Raw genomic sequence first — 16580 nt, 5'->3', positions numbered from 1 at the left:
TGGATCCCAGGCCCTCTCATTTTCCCAGCACAGGAATCCCTTGGTCTCGCCACTGGGACAGCCCTCCATTCCTCTGAAGACAGCTGATGATGGAGGGCCAGGCTTGGTGGGAGGTCGAGGGTAGGTAATCAGTAGGTTGTCTGCATTGAGAGGAGCAGACACTGGGAAAACGCAGACCAGCTCGGGCAGCCCCACCCTCTGCTGAGCCTGCTTCTGCTGGGAGATGTAACTATGGGTTGGCGTCAGGTCAGCAGACGGCCCCATGTCCCAGGTCTCCCCCGAGGCTGCCCTGCACCAGGCCTGTGACTCAGTTTCTCTGCATGACAAGGAGACTGAGCTCAGGGAGTGTGTGTATGTTAAGTCGCTTCAGTCGTGTTCAACTCTTTGCGACCCATGGACTGTATTTCCTTTGGGATTCTCCAGGCAAGAATACTGGAATGGGTTGCCATACCCTCCTCCAGGGGATCTTCCCAACCCAGGGATTGAACCTGTGTCTTTTATGTCTCCTGCACTGGCAGGCAGGTTCTTTACCGCTGGTGCCACCTGGGAAGCCCCAGGGAGAGTGTTGGACAAACTCAGCCTGGTCCCTTCTCAGCCCTGGGGTTGACCGCGTGCTGTCCTGGGCGTCGTCACGGCAGCCTGTTAAGAGCCTGCTTGCCCCTCTGGCTGACTCTTTGAACCCTCTTTGTGTACAGATGCAGATATGGTCGCTGATTCAGAGCTGTGCTGGGTGGGCGAAGCGGGTGCCTGTGGGGCCCCCTTCCACAGGAAGCTCTGCCCTCTGGTCAGGTTCACCCTCAGCTCCCCGTCTCTGCTCTGTGCCTGCCTCTTGTCTCTGTCTCCATTGCCCACTGTTTTCCCTGACTCTGAGGGACTCACCCGTTCCCCCTCCCAGGCTGGGAGAAAGCTGCCATCTTCCCCTCAGCGCCCCCCGAAGCTAAGCCCTCTGTGTGGAGGGCAGGAGTCCCGCGCCTGGGCAGCGCGTGTTCTTCATTCTCAGGCCCCTAATGGAGCTGGCCAGCTGGGGTGCAGTCACCGCACGCCATGGGGTGGTTTGCGCCTGACCAGCCATCCTGCGGTGTCAGTGTGTCCCCCACTGCCCGAGACAAGCCGGGAGAGGACGAGGGTCTGACATCTCTGACAAGAGGGATCTTTTACAGCCTCTTCCTCATGCCCCACCTCACCCCTAGCCTGGGCCCCCAGGGCAGCCTCTGCCTTTTGGGGGTACCCCTCTGAAATTCCAGACAGAGGGTTGGCGCTCCTAGAGTTCCAATTGTGATGTAAGAAGAGAATAGGAACTGGGCTGCAGGCAGGTGGCAGGTAAGCATCCTGACAACCGCCCCCTCAGGTAAACACTGGAAACCCCCACTTTGACTGCATTGGATCTGAGTGCCAGTGGCGTTGGGGACACACGGGGTCTGAGCACCCCCCAGCCTGGTGCCAAGGAAGCAGTCTGTTGGGGCACCGACTCTGTGCAAGTGGATCTTACTGGGTGATTTCTGAGGAAGGGGAGGAAGGTGGGGGACCCCAACATTTCAAAACGAGGTGGACTCCACCTGTTTCAGGGCGGGAGGAGTGCAAGAGAAATATATATTCTTTGAGACTTAAAAATTACTCAAAAGCGTTAAATGTTTGCCAGGCGTAATCCTGCTGTCCAGCACCCTCTACTTTTTTGTATTGCAAATGCAAGTTTGTTTTTTGGATTTTTCTTTGACTTAATACATTGAGGAGCCATTCCCTACATTATTTAAAATTCATGATAAGCATATAGGCAACAGTGACACAGTAGTGTATGAGTGCATTTACCGTGACCCACCTAAGCAATCCCCTAATGCTGGGCATTCAGGTTATTACCAATTTCATGACTAAGGAATGATAGGCTGCTTTATGCAAACTCCCCTCTAGGGGAAAGGGACTGAACGCTCTGTGTGTCAGGCTAACAGCAGGGGGCGCTGGAGGGGGCAGAGAAGGGGCATAGGCTTTGCTGCCTGCCTTGGTCCATGTCCAGTGCACTGCTGGGAAGGAGTGTGCTGGTGGAGCAGGTGACAGAGGTGACCTTCTCGGATGCCCTCCCTTAAGCCACCTGCTTGCCCGGTAGCAGGCTTTGGGCAGCCAGGTTGGTCCTCCCAACCCCTCTCTGGGTCTTGTGTCTTGTACTCCACCTCCTCAACTATGAGTGAGCAGCTCGTTGCTTTCACTGGTCTTTTCCTCGGAGGTGGGGTCACGCCTGTTACCCAGTTCCTCCCGCAACCCGCTCAGAGAGGCAGAGACCAACTTGTGGTTCAGCTGCTTTCTCCAGCCCCAGGAGATGGTTGGTTCTGAGCTTGTGCTCAACCGATTGTTGATGACATCTCAGCCGTATGTAGTGGGGACATTTAATATGCACAACCTGAAAATCCCAGTGTCTGGCCTCGCTTGAAAGGTCAGAAGTTTGGCAACACCGGGCCTGTGTCCCCACCCCCCACCACACTCCCACCTTCTTCAGCTGGATCTTGGGTGTCTAGTCCTGCACTGCTCTTCACCTGCTTTCCTGGCTGGTGGGCCCTGTAGGCAGTAGGCTTTGTCTCCTGGTGTTTAGTAATATCCAGCCCAAGGCTTCGTGGCCTGCCTGTGTGAACTACACCTCCTTATCTCCATGGAGGAAGCCTGACTCTCACGGTACCTTCCCCAAGGTTCCCTGTGGTCATCACAGAATGTTCTACAGGGAAATCCCTGAACATGCTCTGATGAATGCTGGTGCCAAAGTCCTCATCTGCATTTTGGGTCATTTCCGAGGGGAGAGTTCCTGGGGGCAGGCTGATGTGGAACCAGGGTCTAGGCCTGCGGGGAGAGCAGGGAGCCCCCCTGGAATCCTGCTCTCTGGGGGCTGGTTTCTCCTCCTTCGGCTCTGGCTGAACCAGGTTAGCCTCGCCTCCTGATGGAGTGCACACCCCATGGCTCTCTGGCAAGGCAGACTGGAAGCTGGGACGCAGATCCTAAAGGTGTGCTGGTCAGTGGCAGGCTGGTGTCTCCACAGACAGACTCCCCAGGAACCACTCAAAGTGGAAAATTCTAGGGGCCGGACAAGGACCAATCCACATTTTGTAGTACCTGGAGTTTATACAATTTGGAGGCCTTTTAAGAAAAAAAAGATATAAAGCTACAAATACAAAAGTAGGTACAGGCCTGGCCAGGGGTCTGGACAAGGCAGATGTCTTGAGGGTCAGCCCCTTGAGTCCCCTGTCGAGCTGCCCCTGGAGTGGGCCCAGGGGTCACCTCTCTGCGTTCGCTCTCTGGACTCCTGAGAGCCCGGGCTGGCCGGTCCTGTGATGGGAGAGTGTGCTGAGAGCTGTCAGGACCAGGCCAGGCGCACTGCACCTGGAGTTCAGGTGTGGTCTGATGTATGAACACAGGGAGGGCTGGGGCCATGGGGTCGGGCGAGAGGCCTGGGAGTGAGGAACCAGGCTTACCACCCCCGGCTTTGTGCTGGCAGGTGGAACACCTGAAGGAGAAGCTCATAAGCCAGGCCCAGGAAGTGAGCCGCCTTCGATCTGAGCTGGTGAGCCCAACAATGCCATCCTAACGGGGCTGAGGGGAGGGGAGAAGCTTCCAGGGTACTTATCACCATGAGGTTGCGTGACCCATAACGGGAGGAAGGTTAATTCTTGTTTGCTGATGTAAAGCAGGAGTGTGATCTCTGTGTATATAAATATGACTTTCCTTGTTACTTTCACACTCAGGAAAATAGAATGAGAGGGCTGGGGTGCAGCCAGGAGCTGTTCCTATCTCACTACCCTCCTCCATCTCTTCTCTCCTCTGCCCTCATCTTTGTCTTTATCTTCTCTGGAGCCCCTTCTCTCTTCCTCCGTCCATCACTGGCCTTTCTTTCTCTTTTCTCCTTCTCTCTTCCTCCCCATCGTGGCCCTCTGCTCACCCCACCCCGTACTGTCTCTGCCTCCCTGCTGCCCTGTCCTTCCCCCAACCTGCCCTGGCCACATGCCCCCCCCTCGACTCTGGCTCTCTGCAGGGAGGCACCGACTTGGAGAAGCACCGGGACCTGCTAATGGTGGAGAATGAGCGACTGAGGCAAGAGATGCGGCGCTGTGAGGCGGAGCTGCAGGAGCTGAGGGCCAAGCCGGCGGCCCCTTGCACGGGCTGCGAGCACAGCCAGGTAGGCCCAGGACCAGTGTGGTCAGGGGACAGGGGCCTTGATTCCCAGCAGTCACCCCAGCTCCTCACGCTGGCTCTTGCCCGCTGGTCTCACACTTGACCCGTCCCCACCTCCCATGCCTCTGTGGCTGTCCGTCTGCAGGAGAGCACCCAGCTCCGCGACAGGCTGTCCCAGCTACAGCTGGAGGTGGCAGAGAACAAAGGCCTGCTGTCAGAGCTGAACCTGGAGGTGCAGCAGAAGACCGACCGGCTGGCCGAGGTGGAGCTGCGGCTCAAAGACTGCCTGGCCGAGAAGGCGCAGGAGGAAGAGAGGCTCAGCCGGCGCCTGCGAGACAGCCACGAGACCATCGCCAGCCTGCGTGCCCAGTCACCGCCCATCAAGGTGAGCCGGGGCTGGGTGGCTGCCTGCTGTATGCACCTGGGCTGTGCCTTGGCACTGGTCTCTGGAGCCCAGGACGGGCCAGACGTAGAACAGGCTTGTCTTGGTGAATAAGTAGGTGCAAGGGGTTGAAGGAATCCTTCCAGGTCTGCACTCAGCCTGGCCCCTTCCCCTTCCTGCTGTCCAGGGTCAGGCCATGTAGGCATCCAGCAACCGAGGCTTGGGGCGCCTGCTGCGAGCCAGGCATGGATGCGATGCTTCACTACGTTCTGCTCTTGTCTTTGCCCTCCTTGTCTGTTCTGTGCCCAGTCTTGGGCCACAGCCAGGCTCCTCTTGGGCTCGTGAAAATGAGAAGATTCCAGGAGGCCCCTGCACCATTCTGGAAAGCCAAGACCTCAGGGCTCCTCTAGTTTTTTTCTGCGGGCTGTTAGTGGGATGCTCCTGAGGGTCCCCTCAGGGTCCCGGGGTGAGGGCAAGGCACTCACACACCTCTGTGTGCCCGCCCATCTGCCCCCGCTCACAGTATGTCATCAAGACAGTGGAGGTAGAGTCGTCCAAGACCAAGCAAGCCCTCAGTGAGTCACAGGCCCGGAACCAGCACCTGCAGGAGCAGGTGGCCATGCAGAGGCAGGTGCTGAAGGAGATGGAGCAGCAGCTGCAGAGCTCGCACCAGCTGACCGCACAGCTCCGGGCGCAGGTGCGTGGGTCATCGCGTGGCTGTTGGGGTGGCATGACGCTGGGGCCGCCCTGTGGCACCGTGCAGAGGCTGAGCACTTGGGGTCCCACAGACACGTGTTCCAGTCCCCCTCTCCCTGCTGGCCGTTGTGACCAAGGGCAAGTTTCTGCTCATATGTAAAATGGTCTGATTGCAGAACCCAGCTCCCGGTGGGGCTTGACCTCATTGCAAGATTGACTCAGGGCCTGGCACACACACTCTTGGAAGGGTACCCTGGTCCGTATAATAACTGACAAGAAATCCTCTCCCTTGCTTCCCAGGGCCTGTGGGACCCTGGATGGTGCTGGGTTGATGCTGGGAAGTAGCTGCACGGAGCTGGCGGCCCTTTCGGGGAGAGAGATGGCCATCCTATCTCTTGCTTGTGCATATGTGTGTGTGTGAGGGGTGGGGCATCTTGCCTTCCCATGGGGCGTTCCACTGAGCTCCTGACCCTGGCTTCAGATTGCCATGTACGAGTCGGAGCTAGAGAGGGCCCACGGGCAGATGCTGGAAGAGATGCAGTCCCTGGAGGAGGACAAGAACCGGGCCATCGAGGAGGCCTTCGCCAGAGCCCAGGTGGAGATGAAGGCAGTACACGAGAACCTGGCAGGTAAGCCGGCCGGCTGAGCCCTAGCCTGCTCCCCGCACCACGGCCCTTCACCCCGTCCGCCTCTCACCCCTTTGTGTCCCCACAGGCGTCCGGACCAACCTGCTGACGCTGCAGCCAGCGCTGCGGACCCTGACCAATGACTACAATGGGCTCAAGCGTCAGGTGCGCGGCTTCCCGCTGCTGCTGCAGGAGGCCCTCAAGAGCGTCAAGGCCGAGGTGAGTGCAGGCCCTGGGTGGCGGGGCTGGGAGAGGCGTTGGAGCCCCTGGGTGGACACAGCATCCCCCACCACGCCCTTCCCAAACTCAGACAAACCCCCAGACGGCAGCTCCCTTCCCTACCACACACATGGCTGTCCTCAGACCATTGGAAAACCAGTTTGATTTAGGGGTAGGTATTTGGATATTTGTCTTGTTATGAGTCTGTAAAGCAAACACGTCACATATATCTTTATATCCCATATGGGCTACGCATATCTTTATATTTCAAACATGCTACACATATCTTTACATCTGTTAGGTTTAATTTAATTTTTTCAAGCTGTACTTGTGCAGTATGAGAATAACCAACGTGTCTAAAGTGCTTCCTACATGCAGAGCCTTTTATAGCCATCAGCTCCTTGAGTCTGTGTGACAGCTCTGCAGGACAGACATATATTTGGGGAATCGAAAATAGTTCTTCTCCTTTAATAAAAAAAATCATGTCAATAATACATGGACATGTTGCAAGTACACACTTCACAGATGGGCGTCGGATGAAAAGGAAAGGCCTCTCTCTGCCACCCAGCCTGCTCCCCAAAAGAAACCTCTCCCAGCATGTCCTCTGAAGGGCATCCGAGCATACTGGAAACTGTTGACACGCGTGTGCATGTACACACACTTCCCTTTCTCCCAGCAAAGGGGAACAGGTGTGAGTGTGGCCTGCATCTTGTTTCTTTTCCCTGTGAATGGAACTTGAAAGCTTTATCACCAGCTCCTATGAATTCCCATTTTACAGATGAGGAAATTGAGGCTTGAAGACATTGAGCCAATTGCTTCTGGTCTCCCAGCTCCTCAGAGTAGAGCTGAGATTTGGGTCCAACTGAATCCTGTGGAGTGAGGGCTGAGTCCCAGCTCTTTGCTCATCAGCAGGGCAACCTTGAGATTGGCTTAGCTTCTTTGGGGCTCAGTTTCTTGCTCTGTAAAATGGGTCTGGTCGCAGTACCTACCCAGAGGGTTACTGGGAAAATCTGACGTGTGACAGCTCAGCTCAGGTGCCCAGTCCAGGGCAGGCAGCGATGAGCAGGCTGTCAGTGGGGGGTGGGGGGCAGCAGCTGGGCATGTGAGGTGGGTGGAACTGCCCCCCTGATGGCGCTGCCCTTCCCCCACCAGATTGGCCAGGCCATCGAGGAGGTCAACAGCAACAACCAGGAGCTGCTGCGCAAGTACCGCCGGGAGCTGCAGCTGCGTAAAAAGTGCCACAATGAGCTTGTGCGGCTGAAAGGTGACTGCCGGCTGGGTTGGGGGGTGCCCAGCAGAGGGGGCCCTGACCTGCCTCGGGGGTGCTCCTGCCCTTCCCTTTGGCCTCCAGTGCCAGTCCTTGGAGCTGTGCCCTGTCATTTTGAGGCACTGTTGTGACCCCCTCTTTGTAAATAGGGGTACAGAGGCACAGAAATGTCACAGGGAATTTGCTCAGAACTGCATGGCGAGTAAACAGACGGTCCACCTTGGATCCGTCCAACTCTGAAGCCTTTCCTAGTGCCTGTGGTAGCCCACCAGGTGTTGGAGGAGCAGGGCATTGAAGTACTGGGCGGTGGGTGGCTAGAATGTCATTCTGATGTAGGGCTTGGTTCAAGCTTGAGAGAGCACCTGTTCACTGCCCAGCGGTCCAGAGAGCACCTGCCCTGTGCCACATGCTCTTCCAGACACTGGGGATATGTCTGTGGACCCCACAGAACCCATCCTTGCCCTTATGGTGCTCCCTTCAGTGGCGGTGGGGGGGAGCAGATGGTGATCATTAATCACCCTGAGAACTGCATCAGTGCCCCTTTACCTGGGCTGGGGAGGGGTTCTCTGAGCTCCTAAATATCTGACAGTTGAGGGTGCTGAGGGGGCTTCTTGAAGGAGGTGGAACCAGGGCTGAGACCTGGACTGTGAGCTGGAGTGGCCAGGTGAAGGGAGGTGGGGCCGTGCTAGATGTGATGGGGAGCTTTCTCTTCATTCAAGCCTCTGGGATCCCCTCTAAGGGCTTGAAGCAAGGCGGGTGGTGTGATCGAATCTGTGCCCCAGTCAACCCCTGGGCTGCCTTGTTGCCTGTGCCCACCTTCTGCCTGGTCCTGTCAGCCCATCTGATTCCCAAACTCTGTCCTGGCATTCACAGTGCCCTTCTAGAATGAGAGAGCAAGCTCCTTGGCTTAGTGGGCCCCAAGCCCCTCACTGTGTGTATGAGGAAACTGAAGTCTAGTTGTGTGATGAGGTGTCCATTTGGGTATCCCACTCAAACTGGGTGCAAGGTGCAAAGTCTCAACTCTGAAAACTGACCTTTCCTCTATGTCCCCAAGGTGAGGCTGTCACCCTCAGTTGGTTTGCTTAGCAAAAAATGTATTGACACATGAATTCATAGTATAGTGTGAATGACTAAGAACAGCTTTGTGGGCCACCTTGCTCTTGGGGGCCTTACTAAGAAGGTAGGGATCTCTTGAGCCACTGGCCTGCTCCAGACATCAGTGGACACCAGTGTGGAGGTAGTCTGGTCTTGACCGGGCCAGTACCCATCTCTCCTGCCCCATCAAATCTAGGGAACATCCGGGTGATTGCCCGTGTCCGGCCAGTCACCAAAGAGGACGGGGAAGGACCTGAGGCGACCAATGCTGTGACCTTTGATCCCGACGACGACTCCATCATTCACTTGCTGCACAAAGGAAAGCCTGTCTCCTTCGAGCTGGACAAGGTCTTCTCCTCACAGGCCTCACAGCAGGACGTGAGTGTGGCCCCTGCTGGGAGAGGGACTGAGAGGCACACCTCACATGAAGGGGGAGAGATGGGTGAGGGCTGGACGAAAATAAACGTAAAACAGGGGAGACAGGATGCAGAAGCCTAGGGCTACAAGGTTCCTCTCTTTACCGCTGGAGGAGAAAAGAAGGTGGGAAGGCAAAAAGGGCTTCGGAAGGGCAGATGCATGCATAAGCTAGGGCAACCCCCGTGGCTCCGCCCATCACAGCCACACCCACTCGGGCCCATCCTACTCAGGTGATCCCTCCTATCCTTATAGCCACACCCACCCTCGTAGCCCCTCCCACCCACATGGGCCCCGCCCACAATCAACCACACCCACTCTCAGCCCCTCCTACTCACATGGCCCTGCCCACCCACTGGACCTTGGCTTGTGTGGAGGCAGGCCTCTCCAGCCAGGAGCACCACTTTTATCAGCCCCACGGGCCTTTCTAGGGACTCCCACGCTGCTCGCGCAGACCTCAGGGAGGAGCCTGCAGCCTGTGTGAGCCAGGTGTTTTCAGCATCTGGTCTTCCCTCATCTCTGCCAGGGCCAGCCTGAGAGGCTTGTTTTGCTTGTGCCCAGGCTAGGCTTTATCTTTGCCCCCATCCTTTGTCGCTGGCTGGCACGCAAGCCAGTGGAGGTGCCAGGCACATGCTGCCTCTCCCTTGAGAGGGGGAAAAGCTGGGGGAGGGCTCCTGATCTCCTGGCCCAGGCTGCCCCTTCCTCATGTGCCAGTGGGCAGTAATTACTACCCTGACTTCCTTTCAGTCTTTTGGCAATGAGGTTGCCCACTGACGCCTAGTGTAAATGACTCATTAGTCACAAATTCCTCCGCAGTGAGCTGGTTGCCCATGATAACATGTGCCATATTGTTGCTGAAGGAGGGGAGTGGTCAGGAGGTGGCTGGGGTTGGGGGTGGCCAGCAGCCTTGGCAGCTCCACATCCTCCATCCTATGTCTTCTCTGCAGGTGTTCCAGGAAGTGCAGGCCCTCATCACCTCCTGCATTGATGGCTTCAATGTCTGCATCTTTGCCTATGGCCAGACGGGTGCTGGCAAGACATACACAATGGAGGTGGGTACCCACTGGATGGAGCAGGGGTTCAGAGTGAAGACTGCCCCCTTGCTGCCATTGATGGGGGTACCCCTCACTGGTCTCGAGGTTCTATGTGGGGCATGTTTTGCCTCACTTGGGCTTCACAGCCTTAGAGCCGAGCCCATAATTATTTGTGTTAACCCTAAGGCACCAGGCCTAAAGAGGGGGTGCCCTGCCCAAGCACACCTGCATGGTCCCAGTAGGTACGGAGGAGGGGAAGGTATGCTGACAACAACCTCTGGCCCCAGAGGGGTCTCGGCCTGGGCTAAGAGTCCAGGGCAGATTGCTGTGACGAATCTCAGGATTGCCCTCGTTTCAACCACACACATGTATTGAGCTCCTGTTGTATGGCTGCTCACGCTGGGCCCTGGGGGTGTCGAGATGAATGAAGGGGGACCTCGACCCTCAAGGAGATCCTTGGGCAGTGGGAGAGACTGGCCAGTGGAGGCTGTCGTGGGGTGCCCAGCTCTTACCTGCAGCTTGCAGGGCCTCATCTCCCCACCTGGAGCACCCTCCCCCCACCCCACACCCGCCTCTACGGGCTGTGGCCTGGAATAGGGGCATTGAGAGGAGGAAGAATTTTGACTGTAGACAAAAATGGAAAGCTGGTCCCAGGGTGTGTCTTTGGTTTGTGTCTTTTGTTATTTCCCTGGCTCTTGAGGGTTGCTACGGGATTCTCCAGGTAGAGGAGGAGGAGAGGTGACCTGGTGTCCCAACAGGGGCCGTGAGAGGGCCCTGCTGGCCCAGGCTGTTAGACACCCACTGGGAAGGTTCCTGTGGTGGGCCTTTCTTCCCCAATCTGGACCTTCTTTTCCCTCAAGAAGGGATTGATTAGACTGTTTAGTGCGAGGCGGGCCAAAGGAAGATGGGAAGGGGAAGGGGGTGGTTGGAGGGAGTGAGTGCAACACGCTTAGGCTCCCAGCTCTTTCTGGGTGCCCAGAGTTGAGGTGACACCAGGGGCTCATCCAGGCTGAGGCTCCACGTGGATCAAGTACCCAGCCTGGGGCTCAGCTGTGACCAGAGTACCTGCCCTGTGGAGCTGGCCCACCCACGGGGAGATGGCAGTGCCCACGGCAAGTCACCATGTGTCCTTCGGTCAGGTGCTAGAGAGGAAAATTCAGCCAGGAACAAGGAACCAACAGTGAGGGAGGGATCCGGCATTTGAAGGGAAAGGAAGCTTCCCTGAGGAGGGGACATTGGTATAGACACCGAAGCCAGTCACAGAGAGGACTGTGGGGCAGAGGGGACAGCGGGGCAGAGGCCACGGGGCTGGAGGGTGTGGGGAGGATACTGAGGCCCCAGTGGCAGAAGCGGAAGTGGGGGTGGAAGGTGCCATCCAAAGGGAGGCCCAGGTGAGGACTCGAGACTTGTTTCTAGAAAGGCCAGCCAGCCCATCCGGCCCCAGTTCACTCGCCAGCTCTCCCGCAGAACCTGGCTCTCGGCCCAGCTGACATTGAGCCCCCACTCTAGGCAGCAGCAGGGAAGTCACACATTCCCAGTGGCTCCTCCCAGGGGGCCCAGCAGGGCCAGGTGTCCATCAGCAGCCCCTGTGTGCAGGCCCCGGGCCAAGTCCCACCTGGTGCTCTGCTTTAAGTCTCAGGCCCAATCTTGGCAGGGTGGGTGAGAAAACTGGCCCAAGGAGGTGAAGCAGCTTGTAGCTGGTGGAGGGTGTTTAGAGGGCAGGCCGGCATGTGACAGCTTAAGTTGGGGAGGCCGGCCTGGGAAGGGTAGCCAGGGCAGGTGGGGAGCATCTGCACAGGCCAGCCTTTGTGGGGAGAGGGGAGAGGCCTGGCTCACTGGGGCCTTGATTTTACCCCCAGGGGACCCCTGAGAACCCAGGCATCAACCAGCGGGCCCTGCGGCTGCTCTTCTCTGAGGTGCAGGAGAAAGCACCCGACTGGGAGTACACCATCGCCGTCAGCGCGGCGGAGATCTACAATGAGGCCCTCAGGTGAGGGGCCCTCAGGTGAGGGGCTGCCAGGTGGGCCTCTCACGCGGGAGTGGAATGTTGTGACGAGGCCCAGAGAGTCCACTGGTTCCAGGCCCCTCCCCTGCACTGGCAGGCGGGGCGGAGGACCCACTGAGCCCACCTGGGACAGGCAGACCAAGGCCCTCCTTTCCCTCTGGAAGTGCCCTCACCCCACCTGCAGGCTGCACTGTGTGGTGAGAAGTGAGAGTGGGGTCTTGGGGAACCCTGCCTCCAGGGGTTCAGTGCAGCATGGGGGCTGGAGTTAACACCACCCCAGGACTTGTGGGGAACATTCCTGCCTCTGCCCTTCAGCAAACTGAGTGCCTGAGAGGAGCTGGGGCTGGGGAGGGAGAGGGGCTGAGCCCCTTGGTGTCCAGGAAGGCATCGTGAAGTGTGATGGTTGGGAGAACATTCCAGGCTGGGGGCGGGTGCAAGTGTAAGCAGAAGGCAGACTGGGAGGAGGGCGTGACCGTCCTTCCTGCCCTCAGGGACCTGCTGGGACAGGAGCCCCAGGAGAAACTGGAAATCCGGCTGTGTCCAGACGGCAGCGGGCAGCTATATGTGCCGGGGCTGACCGAGTTCCAGGTGCAGAGCGTGGAGGACATCAACAAGGTGAGGAGCTGGGCGGGCCAAGGCTGGGAGGCTTCCACCCACAGCAGAGCGGCTCCGCCCGAAGGGATAGAGCTCCAATTCGGGCCCTGCTGGGTCCGCAGGCCTCTGGGAGCCTGTTTCCTCCCGCGGAGGAGGTAGCGGGTGACGCCCCCTCATAGGGGTGCTCCAGGACTGGGGGATTCCGAAGGCCCCACTCCAAAGCCGGTGCGTCGGCCTTCCCGCCTCCAGGTGTTCAAGTTCGGCCACACCAACCGCACCACGGAGTTCACCAACCTGAACGAACACAGTTCGCGCTCGCACGCCCTGCTCATCGTGACGGTGCGCGGCGTGGACTGCAGCACCGGCCTCCGCACCACGGGTGAGCCAGGACCCCCAGCGCCCGGCCCGAGCACCCCCACCCCAGCCTCTCCTGGGGCGGTCCTGACCTGCCCGCGGCCTCCCCGCAGGGAAGCTGAACCTGGTGGACCTGGCCGGTTCGGAGCGCGTGGGCAAGTCGGGGGCGGAGGGCAGCCGCCTGCGGGAGGCGCAGCACATCAACAAGTCGCTGTCGGCCCTGGGCGATGTCATCGCCGCCCTGCGCTCCCGGCAGGGCCACGTGCCCTTCCGCAACTCCAAGCTCACCTACCTGCTGCAGGACTCGCTCAGCGGGGACAGCAAGACCCTCATGGTGGTGCAGGTGAGGGCCTCAGGTGGGCTGGACAGGGTGGCCATCAGCGTGTACGGACTTGGCCAGTTCCAAGAACAGGGGTTCCCACCCCCTTCCTTCCCCTGCAGCCCGGGTACCCCGCAGGCTGTGCAGAGAAAAGCCTCTTGTCTTCAGCAGCTTCAGAGTCAGTGACATGTGCCCCCCAACCCCACCCCACAGCCTTCCCAACAGACCTGGCCACAGTCACTCTTTGCTTGCAGCTTCCTCCACTTAAGGGCTTCCCTGGTGGCTGAGAGGTTAACACGTCTGTCTGCAATGCGGGAGACCTGGGTTCGATCCCTGGGTTGGGAAGATCCCCTGGAGAAGGAAATGGCAACCCACTCCAGTATTCTTGCCTGGAGAATCCCATGGACAGAGGAGCCTGGTGGGCTACAGTCCATGGGGTCACAAAGAGTCGGACACGACTGAGTGACTTCACTTTCACTTTCCTCCACTTCAGCCACCTTGGTGAAGTTGCCCCCACAGCTCCCCTCCCTCTCATCTTCTCCAGGGAGCCTTCTAGAATCCCCTGGTTGTGAGCTCCCTCTGATGCCCCTTCCAGTTCTGTGAGGACAGCTGGCCAGCCAGGTGGAGAGTGAGCTCTTGTGTGTCCCCTAGGTGTCCCCTGTGGAGAAGAACACCAGTGAGACGCTCTACTCCCTCAAGTTTGCTGAGAGGGTGCGCTCTGTGGAGCTGGGCCCCGGATCCCGCAGGACAGAGCTCGGGTCATGGTCCAGCCAGGAGCACCTAGAGGTACAGGGACCCCTGCTGGCGCTGGGTCAAAGACTTCCGGTCATGGGCAGGAGGGAGGATGTGGCGGGGAGGACAGCCTGGAGTGGGGAAGAGGGGGACATATCAGAGGGGGTGGAGTCAGAACTTGAACCCAAACCCAGTAGTCTCTTCAGTCCAGGCATTTTTGTTGACCTCAGAGGTACCTAGGGGTCATCAGCTGGTTGGAGGTGGGGCAGGGAGGTGCAGGCTGGCACACAGATGCTCAGTAGTAACTAGTTAACTTCTTTATTAATTCCCACCTTCTTCCCATGGTTATTGTATCATCGTCATGTCCATTTTGCAGATGAGAAAACATTTTTTGGGTGGCTGGGGAGGGGAAACACATGGGTGGCGGGGGACCCGCCCACCTGCCCTTCTCTGCCCACAGTGGGAGTCAGCTTGCCAGACGCCACAGCCCTCAGCGCGAGCCCATTCGGCCCCTGGCTCTGGGACCACTAGCCGCCCAGGATCTATCAGGAGGAAGCTGCAGCCCTCAGGTGAGTCTTCAGGGAGTGAGCCAGGGTGGGGAGCCTCCCCCATAGGCTGATCACAGCCACTGGGCTGCCCTTATCGGAGTGGGCTTTAAATTTATAAAACTTCTCCAGACCAGTTTCACAACCTTCCTTGGCCCTGGGAGGTAGTCAGGGCAGACAGTGCTGGGTCCATTTTATTGATGGGAAACTGAAGGCTCCATGGAGACGGAGTGTCAGGAAGGGAAGCCAGCCCTCTGGACTCCTAGCTAGACCGCTGATGTGAGGCCCAGGATGCAATTCTCTGAGGCTGGGTTCATGAAAGACATGGCGTCCCAAGTAGGCCGTGGATGGGTGATTAGAATCCGGGGCACCAGCCCCCAGCTTGGCCCACTCACAGAAGGGCCTGCCAAGTGTTTGAGTCTAAAGGGGGTGTGGGCAGCAGAGTCCTGGGGGTGGGTCCCAGCCCAAGGCAAGCCTACCAGTGAGACACCTGTTGCTTTGATTTCAGCCTGACGGCTGGGGCTGCAGAGTCTCCAGGTGAGTGTGGGGGCCAGCAGCCCAGGGCTGCCCGCCCACCCGCCTGCCTGGCTGCCTCGGGTTGCAGGGCTGTGCTGGGAAGTTGGCTGGGTCTGGGGCTCGCTGCCTGCTGTCTGTTTGCTTCTGCCCGGCTGCCTCCTGCTCTAGGACAGAGGCTGACAGTCCGGGTGCTGACAAAACCTACCTCCTCCCATAGGGAAGTCCAGGCCATTGCCTGTATGATGGACATGCCCACCCTGCGGGACCAGGGACCAGGGACCAGCGACTGGGTCTCCGTGCATGGCTGCCCCGTCCCTGCTGCAGTGTCTGGAGCCTGCAAAGCAGAGGCCAGAGTGGAGGTGCCTCTTTGACCCCATCTCCCCTTAAGAGATGAGAAACATGTTCAGAAGGAAACCATGTCTCTTGGCTGTGGCTCTGGGTGCAAGTGGCACAAGCTGGAAGGGCAGGCCCAGGTCATCAGTGTGCACCCTTGTGGGGAGGGCAAGTGTGTTGTGTGGGAGGGTGGGCCCTCGCCTGGGCTGGCCCAACCCTTCCCAGCCCGCAGGGCCCCTCCAGAAGGCACAGGAACTGTGGGAGCTGGGCGGTTGGTGGGCAGCCCTGTCCTGCTCTTCTCTGGAGGTAGAGCATCTCGCCAGGCATGTATATAGTGTTCCTACATGTACACAGGAGGCCCGCTCCTGCCGCGGGTCGGGCTTTATTTATGGCCGGCAGGAGGCCAGTGGGTGGGGATCTTGCTGCTCCCCTCTTCTGCCTGGCACCAGGCTGTCTCCCTGCTCACTAGCCTCTTGACATTTTCCTCCCTCTGAAATCCTATTTAAGAACTTTTGGAAGCTTAGCCATTTTTACTTATTAAAATAACCTTTTTACACAAGCACTGTCTGGAAGAGTTGGTCTTGTGAGTCCCTGATCAGACGCAGGGAGCAGGCTGTTGGCATGTTGTGGGTGGTTCCCCAGTGCTGGCTTGTCACCCAAGTCAGGATCCAGTGTCCTCCCCTCCATCCTTATCATGACTGACCCATACGAGTACTGGCACCGTCACCTAATAAACGGGAAACTCAAGCTCTCCAAAGGCTTGCCAAAAACCTAGCCACAGTGGTCCCTATTCCACTGCCTGCCCTCTGCCCTGGCCTTGCCCCCTTAGGTGAATGGCCATAGGTAAGTGCCACCCCCCTCCTCCCTCTGCCTACAGCTCCCAACCATTGGTGCCATGCCCACCAGGCTCCCCACCATGGAAGTGGTGCTGGTCTGCACCTGGTCCCAGCCTTGGGGAAACATGTGCAGGGCTCTGTGGGGTCCTCGCACCAAATGAGCAGGAAGCTGCCTCAGGAGGAGAAGCAGGGTGACTTCTGGGTCAGGGGACCTGTTCTGGCCAGCCAGCACTGGGGGCTCCTGCAGGGAGGGGCAACTGTTCAGAGCATGGGGTAGCTGCCTTTCCAGTCCCATCCCTGGAGGCCTCTGGGGGTGGAGGGAGGGCGGTGAGCTCTGGATCAGCCACCGCATTAAGTGGCCCCACTGCAAGGCTGGGGTCCCAGCCCCCTGCAGGGTACAGCTGCTGACTGGCCTCAGACGCATCCACTGGACAGGTGGGAGTGTGGCTGAAACAGACGGGCTGGGC

General features: G+C 58.5%; 1 protein-coding gene and 1 long non-coding RNA gene across 20 annotated transcripts in view; one reads left to right on the top strand and one right to left on the bottom strand.

The window, feature by feature from the left end:
• The window catches only part of KIFC3 (kinesin family member C3), a 40445-nt gene extending 24609 nt beyond the window's left edge, over window positions 1-15836 (top strand). For 10 of the 19 annotated variants that reach the window (XM_069552878.1, XM_069552872.1, XM_069552882.1 and 7 more), the window contains 16 exons: window positions 3473-3538; window positions 4007-4150; window positions 4292-4531; window positions 5052-5225; window positions 5706-5853; window positions 5939-6069; window positions 7222-7333; window positions 8628-8809; window positions 9793-9897; window positions 11739-11869; window positions 12376-12499; window positions 12728-12857; window positions 12946-13175; window positions 13803-13937; window positions 14344-14452; window positions 15162-15836. In XM_069552878.1, coding sequence (XP_069408979.1) covers window positions 3473-3538; window positions 4007-4150; window positions 4292-4531; window positions 5052-5225; window positions 5706-5853; window positions 5939-6069; window positions 7222-7333; window positions 8628-8809; window positions 9793-9897; window positions 11739-11869; window positions 12376-12499; window positions 12728-12857; window positions 12946-13175; window positions 13803-13937; window positions 14344-14452; window positions 15162-15187 — 2187 coding nt within the window. In that variant the 3' untranslated portion in view covers window positions 15188-15836. Of the gene's footprint in view, window positions 1-3472; window positions 3539-4006; window positions 4151-4291; window positions 4532-5051; window positions 5226-5705; window positions 5854-5938; window positions 6070-7221; window positions 7334-8627; window positions 8810-9792; window positions 9898-11738; window positions 11870-12375; window positions 12500-12727; window positions 12858-12945; window positions 13176-13802; window positions 13938-14343; window positions 14453-14936; window positions 14966-15161 lie in introns of all 19 variants that reach the window. The other 9 variants (XM_069552871.1, XM_069552879.1, XM_069552874.1 and 6 more) reach the window with 1 other exon arrangement.
• Window positions 15788-16354, bottom strand: LOC138419804 (uncharacterized). Its single transcript, XR_011249073.1, has 2 exons — window positions 16193-16354; window positions 15788-16004 (listed from the first exon to the last, which is right to left on the bottom strand). It is a non-coding gene; the product is annotated as an uncharacterized lncRNA (long non-coding RNA).
• Window positions 16355-16580: the final 226 nt, after the last annotated feature.

The sequence above is a fragment of the Ovis canadensis genome, chromosome 14 (genome assembly GCF_042477335.2).
Source record: "Ovis canadensis isolate MfBH-ARS-UI-01 breed Bighorn chromosome 14, ARS-UI_OviCan_v2, whole genome shotgun sequence".
Lineage (NCBI taxonomy): Eukaryota > Metazoa > Chordata > Mammalia > Artiodactyla > Bovidae > Ovis > Ovis canadensis.
The sequence above is the reverse complement of the archived record's forward strand: the minus strand, read 5'-3'. Positions and strand labels throughout refer to the sequence as shown.